Consider the following 24,150-nt stretch of genomic DNA (forward strand, 5'->3'; position numbering starts at 1 on the left):
TGTTACCAACATTGAAATGTGTTAGATAAAGAACTAGGCTGAACTCTTTGCTTCCCTGGGCGCTCAGTCTCTTCAGCACTAGAGAGAACAGATGAGTCAAAGATCCATGTGGTGACTAAAGGCAGACAGATCCCAGAAGGGCATTATCCCTGGTGCATGCCATCTTATCTTTTTCCCTGCTTATTCTTTTCATTTGCTTATCCCTACCTCCATGTGTTGTATAACACAGAGTAAAACTAAAAACAGAATTGACCAAATGAAAGATAAACAAATACTAATATAAATATAATACGATAATATAAATAGAAACCCACATTCCAAAAATATAGCTAAGCCAAACAACATGAAAAGTAGAATATGATCCTTCTATCCTCATCAGGAACCCTCCAACCTGATAATTTCACTCTAAGAAGAATAAGGAAAAGTTGACTCAAACAAATGCGCTTTCAGCAGCCTCCTGAATTTCAGACACTGATCTTCTAGTCTTAATTCCATCGGAAGTAAATTCCATAGTGCTGGAACGGTGCACAAAAAGGCTTCCTTACAAGAACAAATATCAAACAGTCATCACAGGAGTTTGAGCAGGAACATATTTGGACAATTTAGTGATAAATAACTGGGGTGTGACCATGCAACACCCGAAAACCAAGACAGATGATTTCAAACCATGATCTGAAAATGGCATTGGAAGAGAAATGGCAAAATGTTTCCTTAATCCACAGTCCACAGTAAACCTTGCAGCTGCTTTTCAACCATGTAATAGGAAGACTTACCAATAAAGAGTTGCAGTAATCCAATGGAGGTAGCATCAGGGATTATACAATAGATTTAAGCGGTCTTCTGGTCAAAGATAGTCTTAATACTCAGCCAAGCCGTGGTTTGAACCAGACTGTTTTGATATACTTGGTCAATCTGATTCTCAAAAGTGAGATGTGAATCCAGAAATACTCCCAGACTCTACCATGGGGTTTCAAGGGAAGAGAATTAACCTAATCAAACTTCAACCCTGTTTTCTCAGTCATCTTGGCAGCATTCAAAGACAGGTGATTACTCCTCATCCAGTCAAGTACACTCTACAGACAACAGCTAATGAATTTCACAGACTCAATCAAATTAGGGTTCAGTGGGCAACAGATAACTTTATTTATTTAAAAACATTTGATGTTCCGCCTTCTCCAAGCTAATCTCAAGGTGGATTACAATCAGAAACAGAGTTAAATTCTTGTTACAGTAGTTCACAGGTTACAGTCGACATAGGGAACACGAAGGAGAGCACATAGAGAGAAGTCTGGAAGTATAAGGGGATTGTATTAGTCATTTGGGGTAGTAAAATAAATGGTAGCAGTACAAGTCCATTAGATGGATTCTGGAGTCGGGGTACATGAAAGTTAACATAGTACAGTAGTAATGGGTAGGCAGGAACAGAATGCAAATCTGCAAATCTCTGTGTAGTTGGATACAAAAAAGTTCTGATGATAATCCTGAGTATAGGGAGAATCCCTAAGCTTTTCTATAAATGTAAGTGATGCATTTTATGTAAAGGTGGAGTATATTTTGAAAAAGTCATTAAAACACATTTTTTCTCTCCTGGGATATGATTTCAGCACTGTTCAGCTGGTTGGGAGAGTAGCATGTTAAGTAGTGACATCAAACCCAGCAGCTTGGACCTGAAGACCTTACTGGAACCCAGAGCTGCAGTGAGAGATTTGCCCAAGCACTCTCACCTGGTAAGAAGTAGTAGTTCCTTTAAATCTGCCTTGATACCCACCCTAGCCAGAACATGCAAAGTCCATCTGTTCCTGTCCTCGTACCATGATACTCGACCATGCAGCGCCCAATCAATCTCAGCTAATTAAACTGTGTATATGTTTTACCTACCACTGTTTAATGCCATTGCTTGGAACCTAGGCTTTATAGAGTATCTACAGAGGGCCCCTGGTCTACCGTGAATCTGTGCTTGTGGGAAGGGCCACAGAATCCAGCCTATTTTGTAGAATCCCTATGGCAGACCAGGAACTAGAGTACTAGCAGTGGCAGAAACAGTGGTGGTGGTGGTGGTCTTCATATTTCTCTCTCCTCCACCCTGTGCCAATCCTGGCTTACTAGGAGGAAGACAGTGGCAGTATGGTAAACGAACTGTCTTCCTCCTCTGCTGCATGGCATGAACTGTGCAGTACTGTGCTATACCATATGGTTCAAAGCACGACCCTTGCCCCAGGCAGCAGAGGAAGAGAACGTGGCGCAGGATGTTACACTGCCACTGTCTTCCTTTTGCAGCCAAGCTGGGATTAAGAGAAGAGGGAGGGAGTGAGGAAATTGGAGGGTGCAGGGTCATGCAGCATGTTGAGGGGATGGTTGTGGGATGTGGATTCAGGGGGATAGGAGTGCCAAGAAAATTTGCGAGGGCAAAAGAGTAAGGGGATTGGAGGAGCTGTGGAGTGTGAGTGACAAAAGGGATTGGCATGAGGAGGATTGTGAGTGAATTGACTCTTCCTATCAGGATTTTGAATTCCAGTCCCCAGGGTCCCTTCTTTCTCTTCTCTCCTCCCTGATCCTCCTCTCCTCATTTCCCTTCCTTCTTCCTATACTCCTTGATTCCTCCTAACTCCCCCTCCATCCCCAGTCATCCTCCTCTCCCCACATTCCCCTTCCTTCTGCTTCCTGTGCTCCTTAATTCTTCCTACCCCGATCCACAGTCATCCTCCTCTCCCCACATTCCCCTTCCCTCTGCTTCCTGTGCTCCTTGATTCCTTCTTTCCCTGCTCCCCATCTCCAGTCATTCTCCTCTCATTTTCCTTCCTTCTGCTTCCTGTGCTCTTTGATTCTTTCTACTCCCTCCATCCCCAATCATCCTCCTCTCCCCTCATTTCCCTTCCTTCTGCTTCCTGTGCTCCTCCATCCATTATCCTCCTCCTTTCCCCGCATTCCCCTTCCTTCTGCTTCCTGTGCTCGATTCCTCCTATCCTTACCCTGTCTCTGGGCCTCTCCTGCCTGAGACTCCATCTCCATTTGCCTCCTCTGAGATCCCTTCCCTATCCCCTATTATATATCTTCCTCCTCCCTTTCTAGTACTGATCACTAAGATGCCTTCCCGCTCCCCCAAAAATAACCAAATAAGTAAACTGAACACAAGAAATGTCAGAAATGACTTAATATGTCAACACGACAACGCACACTCTCAATAGCAGGCCCTGCACTGTGGAACAAACTACCAGCAAAACTCCGAACAGAACCCTCATCACAAAACTTCAAGAAAGCACTAAAAACCTGGCTTTTCCGAAAAGCCTATCCCGCCAACAATTAACCCTCACCACTGAGATCCAACCCTAAACAACCAGCTCTATAACCTCACACATAACCCACTAGAGATCTCAATACATCTCCAACCAAAGGCCCATACTTTTCACAATAATGTTGGCCGTTATAATGTTAAGAATTTAAGTCATGTTTGTTATTCAATGTAATAATATTATAATTGTTAGAGCACTACGTAGATGCAGTTTTTTACTATGTTACAATGTAAAGATATGACCTGTGGTCACACTATCACTTAAGTTATTATGTAAACCGATGTGATACTTATGTTTGAATATCGGTATATAAAAATAAATAAATAAAGTTCCCAGTACGTACCAGGATCAGTCCAGACAGCTGGGTTATGCCTCCCCTCCAGCAGATGGAGTCAGAGAGAAAACTGAAAGCACCCCCTAGATATACTGGTGTGCCTCCTGCGGTCCTTCAGTATATTCTCTGACTCCAGCAGATTGAGAGGCATAACCTGTGGTTCTGGTCTGGTCAGTGTTCTTGGTACTGTAAAAAAAAAAAAAAAAAAAAAAGAGACAAGGGACAAGATCAATTGGTTCGTCTTTTCTGTCCTCTGTCTGCCTGTTTGTCTTTGTAAATTGTCTTGCGCTGCGAGTTTAGTGGTTAAGTGTGGGGCAGGCTCGGAGGGTCATACCCTCCTCTTCTTCCCGGGATAGAGTGTCCGTAGGGCTGGGGGAGAGTTTACCGGTGGGCCGGTCACCCTCCCCCCCCATACCAGGGATTTGGCCCTGAAGGGGGTTAAAATAAAAAAAAAAAAAAAAAAAAAAAAAATTCAGTCTGAAGAGTCACTTAAGCCCTGTTGGGGACAGGCAGTGAGCTCCCCTGCTTAACCCCGAACCAAACGCCTGCCCGTGCCCTTTTCGGACCCCGGAGGGGGTGGCTAGTCCACCCGGCGCGAGTTAGCTCACCAGGGTTGGTTTTTTTATTTTTGGCGCCATTTTTCGCCGTCGCTTCAGGGCTCTCTCCTAGGATGCCGCGATCCTCGGATTGCCAGACATGTGGGGAGGCGGGGGCGCGGCTCTCCCGCGAGGGTCTCTGCCCTCGATGTCTTCCCGGGGGCGAGGGACCCTCGGGGGGGCCGAGCGCTGCCCGCAGCCGCTCTCCTCGCCCCTCTGCGTCGCGGCAAAGCAGCGCCTCAGGCAGCCGGTCTGCGGCCCCTCCTCCCTCGGGGAGGAGTGCGGCGGCCATCTTGGCCACGCGGCAGGAGGATTTTTCAGCTTCGGAGGGGGAGAACTCCCCTCCCCCCTCGCCGGACGCCCGCAGCTCGCGCTCTCCGCCCGATGTGGGGTCGCCTCGAGGCCCCCCCTCAGCGGATGCCCCGAAGAAAGGTATTAAAAGGTCAGTGCCTTTTTCGGCGGAGTTTGTGCTTTTAATGCACAAGGCATTTTTACAGGCTGAGTCCGGCTGCGAGCTGGAGGTGCCCCCTCCCCCGAAGGTGCCCAAAAAGTCTCCCCTACCTCAGGGGAGTCCACCGGGGGTGGGGTCTGCCGGGGTTCCGGCTCCCCGCCCGCGGGGGGGGGGAGCTGAGGGCCTGAGCGATACAGGGGCCGCTCCAGAGTCCCCGGGGGCTCCGGATTTGTTAACAACGGACGAGCAGGGGTCCGTAGAGGGGGATGACCCTCAGGTGCTCCGTTTGTTTGCCAAGGAGGAGTTAAGTGCCCTTATTCTCCACGTGCTGCAGGAGCTGGAATTAACGACGCCGCCTCAAGAGGCGGACTCGTCCACGGGGGATATCGCGATGGCGGGGCTTCGGGCCCCCCCTCAGACTTTTCCCTTTCATCACAAGGTGCTGCAGATTGTCTCGAAAGAATGGGAACTGCCAGAGGCTTCCCTGCGCGTGAATCGAGCCATGGAAAAGCTATATCCCTTACCTAAGGATTCTCTGGAACTGTTGAAGACACCCGCGGTAGATTCGGCTGTCACGGCTGTGGTCAAGCATACGACTATCCCCGTGACGGGGGGTATAGCGCTGAAGGACCTCCAAGACCGCAAGCTTGAGGTCTTATTAAAGCGTATTTTTGATGTGGCGGCACTGGGGGTCCGAGCGGCGGCTTGCAGCAGCCTTGTACAGAGGGCCAACCTCCGCTGGGTTCAGCAGCTGCTGACCATGCAGGAGCTACCTCCGGGTGAGGCTGAACAGGCGAATTGTGTTGAAGCGGCGGTCGCTTATACAGCGGATGCCTTGTATGACTTGTTGCGCACATCGGCTCGTATTATGTCCTCGGCAGTCTCAGCCAGGAGGTTGCTGTGGCTCCGTCGTTGGTCGGCGGATGCCACCTCCAAGGCGAGGTTAGGTTCCTTTCCCTTTAAGGGCAAGTTGCTGTTCGGCGACGAGCTGGACCAGCTCATTAAGGATCTGGGTGACAACAAGGTTTACAAGCTGCCAGAGGATAAGCCTCGACAACCTCGGGCGTTTGGTAACGCCAGGGCTCGCTTTCGTGGACAAAGGCGTTTCCGTGGGGGAAGAGGAGGTTCCTTCTCCCAACGGCAGCCGGCGACGAGATCCCAGGCCTGGTCTTCTTCTTCCTTTCGTGGCAGGAGGCCTCTACGTGGAGGCTCTTCCCAAGGCTTTCCTGCCATTAAGCCCGCGCAATGAAGGTGCGCGGGCCCACTCCTCCGTGCCCGTTATCGGAGGTCGGTTGTCCCGGTTCTGGGAGGAGTGGGCCGCAATTACTTCGGATCAATGGGTCCTCGACGTGGTTCGGTACGGCTACGAGTTGGATTTTGTACGTCCCCTCCGGGATCTCTTCCTGGTTTCGCCGTGCGGGCCCGTAGAAAAGCAGGTAGCTATAGCTCAAACGGTCGCCCATCTACAGGCTCTGGGGGCGGTGGTTCCGGTTCCCGGGGACCAGCTCAGGACGGGTCGGTATTCCATATACTTCCTGGTGCCCAAGAAGGAGGGCACCTTCCGACCCATTCTGGATCTCAAGGGAGTAAACAAGGCGTTGCGAGTGCCCCGCTTCCGGATGGAGACCCTCCGGTCTGTTATTGCGGCCGTCCACAAGGGAGAATTCTTGGCTTCTTTGGATCTGACAGAGGCCTATCTGCACATCGGCATAAGAGAACGGCATCAAAGGTACTTGAGGTTCATGGTGATGGGGGACCACTACCAGTTTTGCGCCCTCCCTTTCGGGTTGGCCACCGCGCCGAGAGTGTTCACCAAAGTTCTCGTGGTGGTAGCGGCTTCCCTCCGCCGGCAAGGCGTCCTGGTACACCCCTATCTCGACGATTGGCTCATTCGAGCGAAGTCGCACGAGGCATGCACCCGGGCGGTCTCCTTAGTGGTGCGCCAGCTGCAGAGGTTGGGTTGGGTAGTCAACTTCGCGAAGAGCAAGCTCGAACCAACCCAACAGCTGGAGTTCCTGGGAGCTCGGTTCGACACCTTGAGGGGCAAGGTTTTTCTTCCGCAACAACGCATGCTCAATCTCATGACTCAGGTACGGCGCCTGTTAGAGCTCGAGATTCCCACGGTCTGGGATTATTTACAAGTCATTGGTCATATGGTGTCTACTATGGAAATGGTACAATGGGCTTTTGCGCATATGCGTCCATTACAAAGAGCGCTTCTATCTCGCTGGGATCCCCGCTCGGAGGAGTACGGGATGGAGTTGCCTTTGCCGGAGCTGGCTCGCTCCAGTCTCTCTTGGTGGTTGATTCCGGCCAATCTCCTACAGGGGGTGGACCTCGAACCCCCGTTTTGGTTGGTGGTGACGACGGACGCCAGCCTGTCGGGCTGGGGTGCGGTCTGCCAGTCCCGTGCAGTCCAGGGCACCTGGTCAGCACTCCAGGCGACTTGGTCCATAAACCGCTTGGAGACCAGAGCGGTCCGCCTGGCCTTGCGTTGTCTCCTTCCGCTGGTACGCGGACGAGCAGTAAGAGTTCTGTCGGACAATGCGACCACAGTGGCGTACATAAATCGACAAGGCGGCACGAAAAGCCAAGCAGTAGCGTCCGAGGCGGCGCTGTTGATGTCCTGGGCGGAAAGGCACATAGAGCGTCTCGCGGCCACCCACATTGCCGGCGTGGACAACGTTCAAGCGGATTATCTCAGCCGGCAGCACCTAGATCCAGGCGAATGGGAGATCTCGTTGGAAGCGATGGCTCTCATCGCGCGGCGTTGGGGGACTCCGCGCTTAGACCTCATGGCGACTCGTCAAAATGCAAAGGCGGCCCGCTTCTTCAGTCGGAGAAGGGAGCACGCGTCAGAAGGGGTGGACGCGCTAGCCCTTCCGTGGCCTCGTCACATTCTTCTTTATGTGTTCCCTCCGTGGCCACTGGTGGGGAAAGTGCTAAGGCGCATAGAGTCCCATCACGGTCCGGTGATTCTCGTGGCTCCGGAATGGCCGCGGCGCCCGTGGTTCGCGGATCTGGTCAACTTGGCAGTCGACGGCCCACTGCGTCTCGGTCATCTTCCCAATCTCCTTCGGCAGGGTCCAGTATTTTTCGATCTGGCGGATCGTTTTTGTCTGGCGGCTTGGCTTTTGAGAGGACGCGGTTGAAGAAGAGAGGTTATTCGGACGCGGTGGTGTCTACTCTCCTTCGGGCGCGTCGATCTTCCACTACTCTCGCCTACGCGAGGGTTTGGAAGGTTTTCCATGATTGGTGTGACACGGCAGGTACGTCGGCCAGACGTTCGTCAGTGGCGGATATCCTTATGTTCTTACAGGATGGATTGAAGAAGGGGTTGGCGTATAATTCGCTTCGAGTTCAGGTGGCGGCTTTGGGCTGCTTGAGGGGTAAGGTCGAAGGTTCTTCCCTTGCGAGTCATCCAGATGTGGCTCGTTTTTTGCGAGGGGTTAGAAACTTGCGTCCTCCCGTCAGGCTTCCCTGTCCGTCTTGGAACTTGAACTTGGTACTCCGCGGTTTGTGTGTGGCTCCGTTTGAACCTCTTAAGGCGGCTTCTTTGAAGGATCTCACCCTTAAGACTGTTTTCCTTGTCGCCATTTCCTCGGCTCGTCGGGTGTCGGAGCTTCAGGCTCTCTCTTGCAGGGAACCGTTTTTGCGCATTTCGGCGTCCGGGGTTTCCCTACGAACTGTTCCTTCCTTCCTACCTAAGGTGGTTTCCACGTTTCATGTCAACCAAACGGTGGAATTACCTTCCTTTTCGGACGAGGACCTACAGTCTGCTCAGGGTCGGGACTTGAGGCGTTTGGATGTCCGTCGGATTCTCTTACGCTATTTGGAGGTTACGAATGACTTTAGAAAGTCAGATCACCTTTTCGTGTTGTGGAGTGGACCCAGGAAGGGTCTTCAAGCGTCCAAAGCTACGATTGCACGCTGGTTGAAAAGTGCTATTGCGTCCACGTATGTTGGCTGTGGTAAGCCTGTTCCCGCTGGACTTAAGGCTCATTCTCTGCGTTCTCAAGCGACTTCATGGGCAGAGAATCACTTGGTTTCGTGCCAAGAGATATGCAGGGCGGCCACATGGAAATCTTGGCATACTTTTTCCAGGCATTATCGCCTGGATGTCCGGGGACCTCCTGCAGAGTCCTTTGGGAGCAGTGTGATTCGAGCGGGACTCTCAGGGTCCCACCCCAGTTAAGGCGGCTCGGGTACATCCCAGCTGTCTGGACTGATCCTGGTACGTACTGGGAAAGGAAAATTAGGTTCTTACCTTTGCTAATTTTCATTCCAGTAGTACCATGGATCAGTCCAGACGCCCGCCCTTGGTGCTTCTGGGAGTCCGCTCGTAGTCTGTCGTTTTCATTGCAGTTTTCTGTCTTGTGTCGGTCGCCTCAGTGTCATGGGGCCGGTTGCTATTTTATAGCGTTCTTGTTGTACACTTGTGGTGTCCTGTTTGTTGTTTCTGGTTTTTTTACCTGTTTCAAGGACGTGGCTACTTGATCTGGTCACTGTTTAAAAAAAAAAAAAAAAAAAATTTTTTGCGGACGGACTTTGTGTGTAGTGCTTCTGCTTTGATATCACATATACTGAAGGACCGCAGGAGGCACACCAGTATATCTAGGGGGTGCTTTCAGTTTTCTCTCTGACTCCATCTGCTGGAGGGGAGGCATAACCCAGCTGTCTGGACTGATCCATGGTACTACTGGAATGAAAATTAGCAAAGGTAAGAACCTAATTTTCCTATACATATGCAAATCATGCAAAAATGCTGCCTAATTGCCACAGAATTTCAGAAACTTTGCCGCAGAATCTATCTTTGTGCTACAGAAGGAAACTAGGGACTGTGATTATAAGTCAGTGTAAGAATTATAAAGGGGTTGTGATTATAGGTCAGTATATGAACATTACAAAGGGGCTATGATTATAGGTCTTTGTAGGAGCATTATAAGCAGGACTGTGATTATAGGCCAGTTTAGGTGCATTACAAAGCGTTTTTATATTCTCAATTGGTGACATTGACAAGAAACACATCTAGTATAGGGAATCTTGATGTATGAGCATGTCATGTAATGATGGCAAATAATTTTGTTGATTAATTATCTCTTTAAATTTTAGGAATTATTGCCCAGAATTGCGAGCAGTTCTAGATCTGATCACCTAATGGGCTTGTCCTCATCTGCATATTTTCAGCTGCAAAAGGCTGATTGGAGTTGACACCGACATTTGCCTCAGACTAACTAAAGGACAATACAGAAAACATTTTCTGCCTTTGGAATCATCAGGCTTTGAATGTGGGCTTGCAGATATGTATTTTTCAGAGTTTTGCTGTGATGCTCAAGAAAACAGAAATTTCTGAATATTCACCAGGTGGTGTTGGCTCTTAGAGCAACTTGTATTATCAGATTTCCTTGTAAATGGGTTTTTTTTTTCTTAGCCCTCTCCATTGAGGTTTTTCTTGAATAATAAGCGGCAAGATAAAGCCCAAATGTATCATTTGCTTCCTTGAGAGAAGGCCAAGTGATGTCCTGCAGTTATTTGGGAAGGTATCACTCTGCTGTGAACAGTTTTTCTTTTTTGTATTGCTGATTTTATATCTTCATTCCTAGGTTTTCCTTGGTTTGCCCTTTCCATTTGTGGATTTCACATGTAGCAGATAACTGTATAGTTATTTTTCCTTTTTCTGATTACCTGCTGTATTTTCCTAATCAAGGTGTTCTTGAATATATACATAAGAAATACAAATAAAGAAAAAATAAAACATTTTCTACTATCTTTGCTCTTACTGAGATGGTCCTTAAGGACAATCTGATATTTGGGTACTGTAGAACTGAAATGAAACATCAAAAAGTGTCCAAATCATTCTAGGCTTAGAAATCCTTTGGACTTTGAGTTTCCTATAATTATCTGCCTTTTTTTCTGGCTATATCTTTTGGGTTCCCTACACATGGAGAACAATAGAATAATTAGGGGCCTATGTACTAATAGACATTAGCTTTAATACCCATGTACAAAGGTTTTTAATATGTATAATTTGCATATATATTAGCATTACAGCTAGAGTTCTCATCAATAATATTAACTTTCTCTTCATCCATGTAGACCAATCCAGACGAGTGGGTTATGCTCACCAACCAGCAGATGGAGACAGAACAATAAGCTCGCTGATGTCACCACATATAGGCATTTGTGCTGACCTCAGCCTGCCAGTATTCTCTGTCTTCAACAGATGCAGTCCCAGATTTATGGATAGGCAATGAAGGTAGTTGCCTGGCACCAAAATTTCATAGACACCATGCTGGCAGCCTCAATGATATCATAGTTCAATGCCCAGCACCCCCTCTCCTCCTTCTCTGACACTGAGCAGCTAGGAAAACAATCTCTGAGGCAGGACTCTCCAGGCATGTACAGGAATCTCCATAAACAGTTTATCCTCTGCATGGTCTGCCTGAATGGGATCCATCAGTGTGGTGACAGGGATGTGGTGCAGCAGATCATGACGGAACAAGTAGTCTATGAGTTTTGAAATTGTGGGTGTTTAGCTTTCCTTCATATTCCCATTTGATTGGAACACCAACGCTTTCTACACTTTGCGGTGTTGGGGTGCCATTAAGAGTTTCGGGCGCTGCCTTTTGATCTAGTTACCGCTCCCAGATCATTTTACAAGATTATGGTGGTGTTAGCAATGGCCTTGCGAAAAGAAGGAATCCTGGGGCACCCATATGTGGATGTCTGGCTGATTTGAGCCCAGTTTCAGGAAAAGAGCCACCTGGTGACACACAAGGTGATCTCCTTATTGCAGGAGTGATGAACCTGACCAAGAGCAATCTTCAACCATCCTAGTTGTTGGAGTATCTAGGAGTCTGGTTCAAACGGGACAGGACAGATTATTTCTATCAGAAGTGCGGATGCAGAGATTGAAGTCTTAAGAGCGTCAGTTAATGAACACCATATGCCCAACAGTATAGTCCTACCTACAGGTACTCGGCTTGATGGCAGCTACCCTGGAAGCAGTGCTGAGGGCAAGGGTGCATATGTGCCCTCTTCAGCATTCTCTATCTTGATGGAACCCGCAGTCTCAGGCTTATGTAGTTCGACTCCACTTGCCGATGGAAATCTACTCCCGCCTCCAGTGGTGGTTGCAGGGGGATTATCTGAGAAAGATAGTTCCCTTTTCTCTCCGGTCTGGCTGGTATTCACAACAGCTGCGAGTCTCCATGGTTGGGGACTCACTTTCTGGAGTTAACGGCCCACAGGCACAGAAGTGCCGAAGAGTCCTGCTGGAACATCAATCGCCTAGAGGCCCAGGCAGTAAAGCTGGCATGCTTGCAGTTCAAAAAATAAACAAGGAAAATGCAACATACAACATAGCAAAAATGTATTACATTTTTAAAAACTTAAAAGTAAGCATTAACACATATCAGATGCATAGAATTAAGGGTCCAAGAAAACTTTAGCTTAATTTAATCCCCAGTCACTTACACACTGCCACAGAATTTAAAACTGAACAAGCATACACAGGCATACCATTCACACAGCTACTTCCATCCAAAACCTACTAAAACAATACAGGAAGGAATATTTGTCCACTTGAAGACAATCGATAGTGTAACATATTTATTTTATTTAGCATTTGTTTATATACCGAGGTATAGCAGAGTTGCCTTCACTCCGGTTTACATACAGAAACAACATGTTACATTGATCGATGTATGAAGTTTAACAATTTAAAATTAACGATAAATAAAGACATAACAAGGAGAATGTATAACAAGATAACACAGGATAGAACCCTGATGTACATATATCTCATGAAGTATTGAAGGGCATCTGTATCATTGAAACAGGGAGATTGGAAAATAGCAGAAGATATAAAAGTATTTTAAAGTCATTGAGAGCTATCTTTAAAAGATTGGCTGAGTAGCCAGGGTTTTAGGTCTTTTTTGAAGGATTTTAAGTTTTCTTGATTGGTGAGGAAATGAGGTAAAGAGTTCCAGAGCTTAGGGCCGATGATGGAAAAGGCTCTGTTTCTGGTGGAGGATAATTTAGCCTGTGGAAGTGAGGGAATCACTAGATTAATTTTGCTGGCAGTTCTTGTAGTTCGTTGAGAGCAATGAATGTGAATGATGTCATCAAAGGCGGAGTAGTCGGCTTTGTATATAACTTTGTGGAGTATGGTGAGAATTTTGAATTCTGCTCTTTTTTCAATAGGGAGCCACTGTAATTGGTTGAGAACAGGTGTAATGTGATCAGCTTTTCTTTTGCCTGTTAGTACTCTGGCTGCAGCATTCTGAAGGAGCTGCAAAAGAAGATTTTGGAAGGCCGATCAAAAGGGAGTTGCAGTAATCCAAACCTGAAAAAATGAGGGCTTGAAGGACGGTTTTGAAATCATGGGGGTGAAGTAGGGGTTTTAGATGTTTTATTATTTGAAGTTTGTGAAAGCCTTCCTTTATTTTTGTGGAGATGTGTTTTTTGTAGATTAGGTCAGTGTCTAACCAAACACCCAGGTCTTTATAATATACCCCAACAGCGGCCACTGTTCCGTTGGAAAACAGCTTCTTGGGGGGGGGGGGGGAATTGTTATTTCTTTTGATTCATTTGAAGGACTAAAAAATGAAAGAACCAGCCCCTAAGATAACTTTTTTATTGAGCTCAGTGTTTCCCAGTTGGGAGCATGAGTGGTTGATAGTTAATAGTTTGACCATAGTTTAACTTTTCTAGAGATACTAGAAGAAAATTATTCCTTACCTGCTAATTTTTGTTCCTGTAGTACTCCGGATCAGTTCAGACCGTGGGTTATGACTCCCTTCCAGCAGATGGAGACAGAGAGAAACTTGCAGGGCACCCTCTGATAACCAGTCGCACCCCCTGCATCCCTTCAGTATTAAGTATATCAAAGCAAGAATAACCAATGAATGGATCAGAACAGACTCCAAAACTGCGGAGTAACTATATACAGATTGAAAAATACTTGTGGACAAAAACTCCAAAAATTCGAGAAACTTTGCATTTTCAGAGTTGCAACTTCGAGCTGGCTAACCAAATTTGAATACCGGACACAAGAACCACAGGTGGGCATTTGGACTGATCCAGAGTCCTACAGGAACGAAAATTAGCAGGTAAGAAATAATTTTCTTTTCCCTGTACGTACCCGGATCAGTCCAGACCGTGGGATGTACCAAATCTTCCCTAAACAGGGTGGGCCCCGGATAGCCCTGCTCAAATAACTTGGTTGCCAAACAAGCCCAGACCGGGAGGTTGCAAATTCAAGCGATGACGCACAAAGGTGTGTAACGATTTCCACGTTGCTGTTCTACATATCTCCTGAGAAGATACAGCCTGGCTCTCCACCTAGGAAGTCGCTTGAGAACGAAGAGAATATGCTCTCACTCCAACTGGAGGGCGCTTGCCAATGCCAATGTATGCAGCTGAGATCGCTGCTTTTGGCCACCGAGCGATAATGGTCTTAGAGGCCTTGTTCCCATGCTTGGGACCGCTCCAAAGAACAAACAGATGGTCCAATAGTCGGAAGTCATTGGCGACTTCTAGATAGCTTGATGTTAAGCGGATTCTCCTATGCTATCTGAGCTCTCTGGACTCAGCCTCCAGGAAAGTTGGCAGTTCCACAGACTAATTCAGATGAAAAGCTGACACCACTTTTGGGAGAAAAGAGGGCACCATGGTCAAAGTTACCCCGGAATCCGTAAAGCGGAGATACGGCTCTCTGCAGGATAGTGCTGGAGTTCTGAAATCCTGCGGGCCGAAGAGATGGCCACCAGAATGACTGTCTTTAAGGTTAAATCCTTAAGGGTAGCCGCCCTCATGGGTCTAAAGGAGGGTCACACAGGGCGCGAAGAACCAAGTTAAGATTCCATGAAGGACACAGGGTCTGAAGGGCGGTCTCAAGTGCTTTATTCCTCGCAAGAACCGCACCAAGTCCGGATGTGAGGCCAGAGAAGCCCCGTCGCAACGCCCGATGAGGGATCTAAGGGCCGCAACTTGCACCCGTAGAGAATTGTACGCTAAACCCATTCCGAGGCCCTTCTGCAGGAAGGACAAGATTTGAGCCACGGAAGCGCGACGAGGAGTAACTGCTTCTTCAGCATACCAGGTGTCAAAAACTTTCCAGATACGAACATAAGCGAGCGAGGTGGACGTTTTCCTGGCTCGAAGGAGGGTAGAGCCTACTTCTTCTGGATAACCTCGTTTCCTCAGTTGCCGCCTCTCAAAAGCCAGGCTGCAAGACAAAAGCGATCGACCTGGTCGAAAAATATGGGACCCTGATGAAGAAGGCATTGAAGGTGACTCAGGCGAACCGGCCCGTCCACCGCGAGGTTGATGAGATCTGCAAACCATGGCCGTCGTGGCCACTCCGGGGCTAGCAGGATCACCTCGCTGCGATATACCTCTACCAGACGTAGGACCTTTCCGATTAGGGGGCCACAGGGGAAACACGTACAGTAGAATGTCCCGAGGCCAAGGAAGAACCAGGGCATCCACTCCTTCCACTCCGTGTTCCCGTCTGCGGCTGAAGAAGTGCGGAGCCTTCACATTCTGGTGCGTCGCCATTAGGTCGAGATAGGGAGCCCCCCGTCTGCGGACCAGTATCGACATTGCTTCCTTGGATAGTTCTCACTCTCCGGGATCTATGCGTTGACGGCTCAAGAAGTCCGCCTGAACATTGTCCACGCTGATGATATGAGACGCTGCGAGGCGGGATAGGTACTGCTCCGCCCAGCCCATGAGCTTGTCCATCTCCCGAGAGACGTGACGACTCTCATCCCTCCTTGATGATTGATATACGCCACTGTGGTGCACCAAAGGGAGAAATCTTTTCAATGCCAGACAGACCGCCCTGGTTTCCAGGCGATTGATGGGCCATTTCGCCTGCTCCGTAGTCCATACGCCCTGGGCCAACTAGGACTGACACACAGCCCCCCATCCAGCAAGGCTGGCATCCGTGGTCACGACCACCCATTGTGGCATTTCCAAGGCCACCCCCTGAAGCAAATGAGGGAGATTGAGCACCAATCCAGGCTGTTCGTGGTGAAGTCCGGCAGAGGCAAGGGGGCTTGAAACTCCTGAGACACCGGCTTCCATCTGGACAGCAACACCCTCTGCAACGGGCGCAGATGCGTAAAAGCCCAGGGCACTAAATCTATAGTGGATGCCATTGAACTCAGGACCTGCAGGTAATCCCACGCCGTGGGATTACCGTGGGAGCTGAGGAGGGTCAACATCCTGTCGACCGACTGTCGGCAGAGGTCCCGGGACTTCGCACGAATGAGCCTGTCGTCCAGGTAGGGATGGACCAAGATTCCCTCCCTCCGGAGCGCTGCTGCTACCACCACCATCACTTTGGTGTGGCGACTGCTCCCCAGACCTTTACCAAATGGCAAAGCCTGAAACTGAAAATGCTGTCCCAGGATCTTGAACCGAAGAAATTGCTGATGTTCCCGGCAAATGGGGATGTGGAGATAAGCCTCTGTGAGGTTCAGAGATGCCAGGATTTCCCCTCCGCGAACTGCCGCGATGACTGAATGTAGGGTTTCCATTCGGAAGCGGAGAACCCTGAGAGCCTTGCTGACAGTCTTGAGGTCCAGGATCGGATGGAAAGCATTGTCCTTTTTGGGAACCACGAAGTAGACGGAATAATGGCCTGACTCATGTTCCTCTGCTGGGACTGACTAGATGGCCCCGAGGTCGAGAAGCCTGTCGAGGGTCTGACGCACAATTTGTTGTTTCCGCAGGGGTCCACAAGGCGCGAAGAGGAACCTGTCTCTTAGGAGCCGAGCAAATTCTAAAACATAACAGTTTTTAGAATATCCAGCACCCACTGATCCGAAGTGATCTTGACTCACTCCTCATAAAACAGGGAGAGGCGTCTGCCCACCCTAGGAACCAGGGGGGCGGGTCAGTGATCCTTCATTGGGCAGACTTTGGAGCCGGGCTCTGAGATGAACCCTCCCGGGAGGGTCTGCACCCACAAAAGGGCTGGGACCAAGCTTGGGACCTGGAGGACGGAGGCTTCTGAGCCACTGGTCTTGACTGTCGAAAATGCCTTTGTCCTCAATCGATTTCTGGAAGCGTTGAAAGATCGAGAAGTCCTTGGCCAATCCTCAGGGAGCTTATGCACTTTGTTCTCCCCCAAGGATTTGATAATCTGGTCCAAATCCTCGCCGAACAAAAACTTGCCTTTGAAAGGACGAGAACCTAATCTAGACTTGAAAGAAGAGTCTGCTGACCAATTCCGAAGCCACAGGAGGTGCCTAGCCGAGACTACTGAAACCATCGAATGTGCCAGGACTCGCAAGAGATCGTACAGCGTGTCTGCTCCATAGGCTATGACAGCCTCCCGGCGTTCCGCTGGTTGGGCTTCATCTGCTGGGAGCTCCTGAGCACTGAGCAGCTGTTGGACCCAGCGCAAACCTGCCCTCTGTATGGGAGAACTACACGCTGCCGCCCGAACTCCCAAGGCGTACACCTCAAAGACCCGCGGGAGGTACACTTCCAATTTGAGATCCTGTAGGTCCTTTAAGGTGGCTTCACCTGTGACGGTATGGTAGTCCTCTTTGTGACCGCCGTCATCGAAGAATCCACCTTTGTCACCTTAAGGAGAGCTCCAGGACATCCTCCGGGAGAGGATATAGCTTGTCCATGGCTCGTCCAACCCTTAGACTGGACTCCAGAGCATCCCATTCCTTGGATAACAACTGTAGGAGCCTTGGATGAAGAGGAAACGTCTTCGTTGGCGGACGCAACCCCGCTAGTACGGAATCCCCTTTGCAAGCTCCGGAACTGTCCACCGAAGGATCCGGAGGCACCTCAATATCCAATTCTGAAAAGACATGGGGGGATAAGGTGCTCCAGTTCCTCCCTCTGAAAGAGACGCAAGACCCGGGGATCATCCCCTTCCATCTGTGTGCCTGAAGTGGAATCATCTTGATCCTGATTTGGATCGGCCAGAGATGGATCCTGCAGGCCAGAATGGGGTACTAGATGGACTCGGGAAGGCCCCTGAGGAGCCTTCCCGAGGCAAGGGGGGGGGGGGGCTGCAGTAGAATTATCCAGTTGATTCATGGGGGAGAGGCCCCCGAGTGAGGTGCAGCAGGAATGGGCTCTGGGACTACCCCCCCTCCCGCGGGGGTCCTCCGGAGTTAATACGGGAGGAGCCGGGAAAGAATCCCCCTGCAGGCTGCCATTTGAATGCGCTTCCTCAGCGTCTCCCGAAATCAAAATGGCTGCCGTTCCCGTGCTCGGCGCGAACAAGGCCAACCCCCCTGACAACCGTTGCGTCCGCGACAGTGAGGCCTGCCGATCCGCCGCTCTCGAGGAGCCCTCCCCCCAGGGAGTCACTGAGAGCAAATCCCTTCGCGGGAGAGCCGCGGTGGATTCGTGACCGTGCTCCCCCGAAGCCTGGCAGGAACAGGTAAGACAGACTACCCTCCGCTCCGAAAATAGAGGCGCAACCGCCTGTAAGCAAAGCAAACAGGGACTGGCTGAGGAAAACTGCATCTCAGTCAGCACTGCCCTGAGGCAAGACTTCTCAGAGCAGCTGACTGCAACGCAGGGGGAGAGGCTGGACCACCAGCTTACACCCCGTGAGCCAGGAGACCGCTAGACAAAACACCTACCTGAATCTCAAAACGGATGAAAATGCAAAACTTCCTAACCCTCAGGCAGTGTTAAAATTATTTATCAATAAAGAAGTAGGGAAACAAAGTTCTCCAAAGTACTTTGCACATACTTTTTTTTTTTTAAGTGATCCATTCAGAGGGAGAAGGAAATATGGCGTGAAATGGGATCCAAACCCTTCACCAAAACTCCAACCCCCAGACTTAGATTGTCGTGAAAGCGGGACCGTAGGTTCTGCCTTCCTTCATCTGCTAGAGACAGAAGTATACTGAAGGGATGCAGGGGGTGCGACTGGTGATCAGAGGGCACCCTGCAAGTTTTTCTGTCTCCATCTGTTGGAAGGGAGGCATAACCCACGGTCTGGACTGATCCGGGTACGTACAGAGAGCAGGCTGTTGTCAGGGCAGAGCTATATGTCAGTGATGTCAGCGAGTTATTTTTCTCCATCTGCTGGTAGGAGTGCATAACTCACTAGTGTGGATTGACCTGCCTTCCTTTGAGGAGAGTAATAATCAGATAAGTAGTAATTTCTCCTTCACTTTCCTCTATCTAGGATAGAAGGGAACTGCTGGTAACATGAACGCAGACTGTCTTTCTGCTTCTAACATCAAACACTTTCAAAAACTCCTTATTCACTTTTCTGTATCCAGAATAGAAGGGAATTGCTAGTAATATAAATGCAGACTACCTTTCTGCATCTAGCATCAAACACTTTCATAAGAACATAAGAAGTTGCCATACTGGGTCAGACTGAGGGTCCGTCAAGCCCAGCATCTGGTTTGCAACATTGGCAGCCAATCCAGGTTGCAAGTACCCAAACATTACGTCTATCCCATGCCAGTAATAGCAGTGGCTATTTTCCTAAGTCAACTTGATTAATAACAGCTGCTGGACTTCTCCTCCAGAGCTTATCCAAATCTTTTTTAAAACCATCTACACTAACTGCCCTAACCACATCCTCTGGTAACAAATTCCAGAATTTAATTATTTGTTGCATGAAAAAGAATTTTCTCCAATTTCTTTTAAATGTGTTACTTGCTGACTTCATGGAGTACCGCCTAGTCCTTCTATTATCCGAAAGTGTAAATAACTGATTTACATTTACCCGTTCCAGACCTCTCATGATTTCATAAGTCGCTTATTCACGTTCCTCTATCCAGGGTAGAAGGGGCCTGCTGGTTAACATGAACACAGACTACTTTTCTATTTCTAGCATCAAACACTTTCATACATTACTTATTCAGACATCAACGATATGAAAAATGTCTCTTGTTCTGTTGCCATGGTGACAGTAAAGTTTGTTAAATTCCAGCAGTTGTAGGTAGAATGCATTAGTAAGGATTTCTTAGGCAGTGTTTGTCTTACTTTACTGTAAGCTCTGGATGAATCTCTGCATGCCACTGCTTCTAGTATTAAAAGTGGACCTCTGGCTGCTCGTACTCATAAGTACAGCCAGGGTGGAAGTGGGCAGCATGGATGATAAAGGTAATTATTGAATTAAAGGTCGAGTAGGCATTTGGCTGTATTGGCACTTGCCACATAAAAGGGATAGGCCAGTCATAAGAACATAAGTGCCATCCAGAACTTTTGTCCATCGAGCCCGTATTCTGTCTGACCGTGGCCATCCAAATCAATTGAAAGCACCTGGCAGATTTTATTGGGAAGATCCCTTCACAGTTGCTCCTTTCCAAATGGAAGTTGGGAAGCCCCATGCCTGCATAGCTAATAATTAATGGACCTGTCCTCCAGAAATTTGTCCAAATCTTTAAAAAAAAAAACAATTATACTATCAATCTGGAATACATAAGACTTGTCATACTGGGTCAGACCATAATGAAGCTCTGGAATTCAGTGCCAGAGGATGCAGTGAAGGCTATTAGTGTAGCTGCTTTTACAAAAGATTAGGACAAGTTCCTGGATGAAAAGTCCATAAACTATTTTTAAGGTGGAGTTGCATAAATCCACTTCTCAACCCTGGGATAAGCAGCAAGGAATCTATCTCTTGGAAATCCTGCCAGGTACTTGTGACTTGGATTAGCACCTTTGGAAACAGGATACCGGGCTTGATGGTCCCCTGGTCTGACTCAATATGGCATATCTTATGTTCTACTGTTCTTATGTTATGTAACAAAGTTTATCTGATAGGTCACTGGTAGGTAATGAAGTGATTTTAACACTTGGAGCAGGACATTTCCATGGTTTTATATTCATAATTAAGCTGGCTGCTGTATTTTGAATGAGTTGTAATCTATGCAATTGATGTTTGGGAGGCCCATCAAGATGGCACTGCAATAATCGATGCATGTGCAGATTAGCACCTGCACAACTAAATGTAAATCTGGCTCAGTTAGATAAGGAGGCAAATCTCTAATATTCCATAGGATAGGGAACCCACCAGCACCTCTTGTTTTGTCACCGCCTCATATTACAAAAAAAAAAAAAAAAAAAAAGTAAACTTTGCTCCACAGGAAGATTTGACCACAGGCAGGGAGGTGTTTGGAGCTGGACAAAATTGCTCTGGGCTGGATGTGGCCTGCAGTTTGGGGACCCCCAGTATAGATTACAGTCTTGCATAGGCAGAATAAGGTAAAATTATTATCATACTCGCCCCCTGATCGATGTTGATTTTACCCTTGTTCGATGTTATCCTTGTTCGATGTAATAATAATAATAATAATTTGTTTAACTATGGTTCAATGTAAACCGATGTGATATGCCCAGTCATGAGTCAGTCTATAAAAAAGTGCTAAATAAAATAAATAAAATTAAGATTCTGCAGAGAACATAAAACTTATCTTGATTAACTCATTTGCTGTTCTGTGGCCTGCTGTTATTTCCCAAATTCCTAACAAATGGTGTGGTTTGCTTGTCTATAGAGAACACCTTTATCCGCTGGAATGAATGGCAACCATGGGTCTGCATGTGTGAACGACACAAGCAAGCACGAATTCGACACTTTGTAGTTTCAGCCAAGAACTTCACCTACCCACAGACCAGTGAATTCTGGGAAGAAAAGGCCTGTTCTTTAACTGACTGCAGCATGTGTAAAGCAGAGGAGTGCCCAGGCCTCCCCCGGCCATCAGCCTTCCTTAACAGATTAAATTATTTCAGCATGAGCCAGCTGGAGGACAGTGCAGATTCTGAATCCTTTGACAGCATGCCTGTGGTGGATGATCAGTGGAACGAGGAATAGAGAAATAAAGGGGGAACTGCAGTGATATTCTGTGTTTTTATCACATCATGTAATAGATTCAGCTGTGACTGCTGGCTGAGCCCTCAGTTTTAGCAGGTATACTCTAAACAATATGATAAGCACGTGTTAAAATCATGAGGTAGATATTTGAAGCCTAAACGGCTAAGTTAACTTGGCCAGATAAGTTACATCTGGCTAAATATGTGGATATTCAGCGGCATGACTATGCCGCTGAATATCAGCGTAGAAGTACCGGTAACTGCTTAGCCGGATAAGTTGTATTTTTCTAAGTTTAGACCGACAACGTATCTGGCTAAGCGTAAATATCGCTACTTAACCAGATACATTATGTGGCTAAGTAGCACCATCCCGATCTGCCCACTGCCCTCCCACAAAGTTCTCTGGCTAAGTGCCTTATCCGGTTATCCAACAGACGTGGATATTCAGCAGCCAATAGCTAGCCAAATAAGTCCTAGCTGCCGGCTGAATCTCAGGCCCCATGTTTATAGCAACAGCTTAGGTAAAGGCATATGCAGTAGTTGCTAATTAAAAAAAAACCTGAATTTTAGAAACATGACCCTTTCTGACAGCCATTGTACACATAAATATTCAAGAATCTTCCCAGCCAAATCCATTTCAGATATAAATCCTATGGCACTATGGAATTTAAGACGCGAGTGTGCGGAAGCTGAATTTCAGGAAGGAAAAAGCAGTATAAAGAAATAGAGCACACACTAGTGGGTGATTTTCAGGCAGCTCACATAGCAGAAGGAAATCTTCAGAGGGATAGCAAAAATGACAAGAGTCAGGTGGCACCTTATAGACTAACCAATTTATTGAAGCATGAGCTTTTGAGGACAGAGTCCACTTTGTCAGATGCCATCATACCAAAGAAAGTTATAGAACAGGAATAGCCAAACTTTCAAAGACCAAAAGCAGAAAAATCAGAATAAACAGTGCTAAACAGTCACATTTTTTAAAAATACTTTTAACACTTCAAAAGCTGATAATGATAATAATGGCATTTACCTTTAACTTATCCCACTCTGCCTCTTTTCTCTGTTGGCTGCCAGGGGCCAGCCACACACTGCCTCGCCCCTCTATGGTCCTTTGATATTTTATTTACCTGCATAAATGGCTTTGAAAATTGCCCTATAAAATCTTGTAGTTATAAAGCCTTTGCATTAAAGACAGACATTGTGGAGGCCATTTGCATAATGACTGCTTGGGTTTCCCTTTGGAAATGCATCTGCCATGGACGAGTGGCTATGATTTGCCCACATATGCTTGCAACTCCTTTGCAGCAGGAAGTATGTGTAGGACTTTCAGAATGAAAGCTCTTATGTGTACTTTGCCTTCCCTGATCTCTCTCTGCCCTAGATGGCGTGGGGAAAAGAGGGAGCAATTTTCAATGAGATTTTTTTTATGCAGGTAAGCAGATATTTACTTGCATAAAAAGCTTTGAAAATTACCCTCATGGGTATGAAAGAGGTAAATTTTAAGCAGTCCACAAGTGGTTTTAATAAGTGTTGTTTATGCAAATTTTGAAAAAGAAACTACCCCAATAATTACTCTCTGAAAAATTTCCAATGCAAAGCATGCCTTTTAAAGGCATCTGTGCACTTTGCTCCTACAAAAGTGGCAGAATAGCAATGAATTGTAAGTGCATTGTATTCCTGAGCCATTAAAATATGTCCACAGAAATGCTCCTTTCTCCTATGGCTAAAAGTCTGTATAATGCAAAACGTGTTTACTTTTAAATCCATCTGATGAGAGCAATGAAATGTAAGTGCATTGTATTCTTGAGCCACTGAAATATGGCTGCAGGAATGCTTTCTCCTGTAACATTTGCCAATCATGGGGGTCGTCCCATGACTGTTAACATTCATCCCAGCATACAGACCATCCTCAAAATGGCAAGAATGCCCCCAGGATTCCTGCTCCCTGGCTGTCTCCAGCAGCACTGCTTCAGGCTTCCCTAGGTGCGCACGGCTCCCTTTGTAGTGGGAAACAGCCTGGCTGGAACTCTGAAGACATCACCAGCTGGGGATAAAAGTTCTAGCCTCAGCAACAGGTCTTCCTGCTAGTTCATGTTGCTCCTGTGTTCCTGTCCTGTCTTGCCTAGTCCTTCCAGCATTGCACTGTCTAGACTACCCTGTCTCCAGACTGACTTCAGTGTTGACCTCTGCTACGAACAGGGTTGCCAACAAGCTCCAGATTTTCAGGGCAGTTTGATCCAGTCCTGGTTTTACTGCCCTGCATACAAGCACTTATAGTCTTGATTTTCTTAGGGAATGTAATAGGGAAATCAGAATAAGACCCAGCACACAATGGAGTGCTCTGAAGACACTGTCCTGTCCTGAAAATCTGGAGCCAGTTGGCACCCCTAGCTATGAACCAGACTACTCTCCTGTTTGCTACCTGCCAATGACCTCAGCTTTGGACTTTGTCTACATCTTGCTTGTTGCCCACCTCAACCTTTGATTTCACTACTGGTTATTCATTAACACTTGCCCTGATCTTGGCCTGGCCTCAGACTCTCTTACCCTATACACCCTATGGAGACACTCACCTAAGTCCTGCTGGCCCTTGGAACCCAAAGGCTCAATCCGCAGGGAACGGGGTTGGTATAGGTGAAGCTCCAGTCTTGTCCCAGA

At 47.6% G+C, this 24,150-nt stretch overlaps 1 protein-coding gene across 5 annotated transcripts in view; it reads left to right on the forward strand.

Annotated features, from left to right (window-relative positions):
• Nucleotides 1-10,438, forward strand: part of MIIP (migration and invasion inhibitory protein) — a 37,813-nt gene extending 27,375 nt beyond the window's left edge. For all 5 annotated transcript variants that reach the window (XM_029571022.1, XM_029571018.1, XM_029571019.1 and 2 more), the window contains exons 9-10: nucleotides 1,605-1,727; nucleotides 9,784-10,438. In XM_029571022.1, the coding sequence (XP_029426882.1) occupies nucleotides 1,605-1,727; nucleotides 9,784-9,882 (222 nt within the window). In that variant the 3' untranslated portion in view covers nucleotides 9,883-10,438. The remainder of the gene's footprint in view (nucleotides 1-1,604; nucleotides 1,728-9,783) is intronic.
• The last annotated feature ends 13,712 nt before the right edge of the window (nucleotides 10,439-24,150 follow it).

The sequence above is a fragment of the Rhinatrema bivittatum genome, chromosome 11 (assembly GCF_901001135.1).
Source record: "Rhinatrema bivittatum chromosome 11, aRhiBiv1.1, whole genome shotgun sequence".
NCBI classification, from domain to species: domain Eukaryota; kingdom Metazoa; phylum Chordata; class Amphibia; order Gymnophiona; family Rhinatrematidae; genus Rhinatrema; species Rhinatrema bivittatum.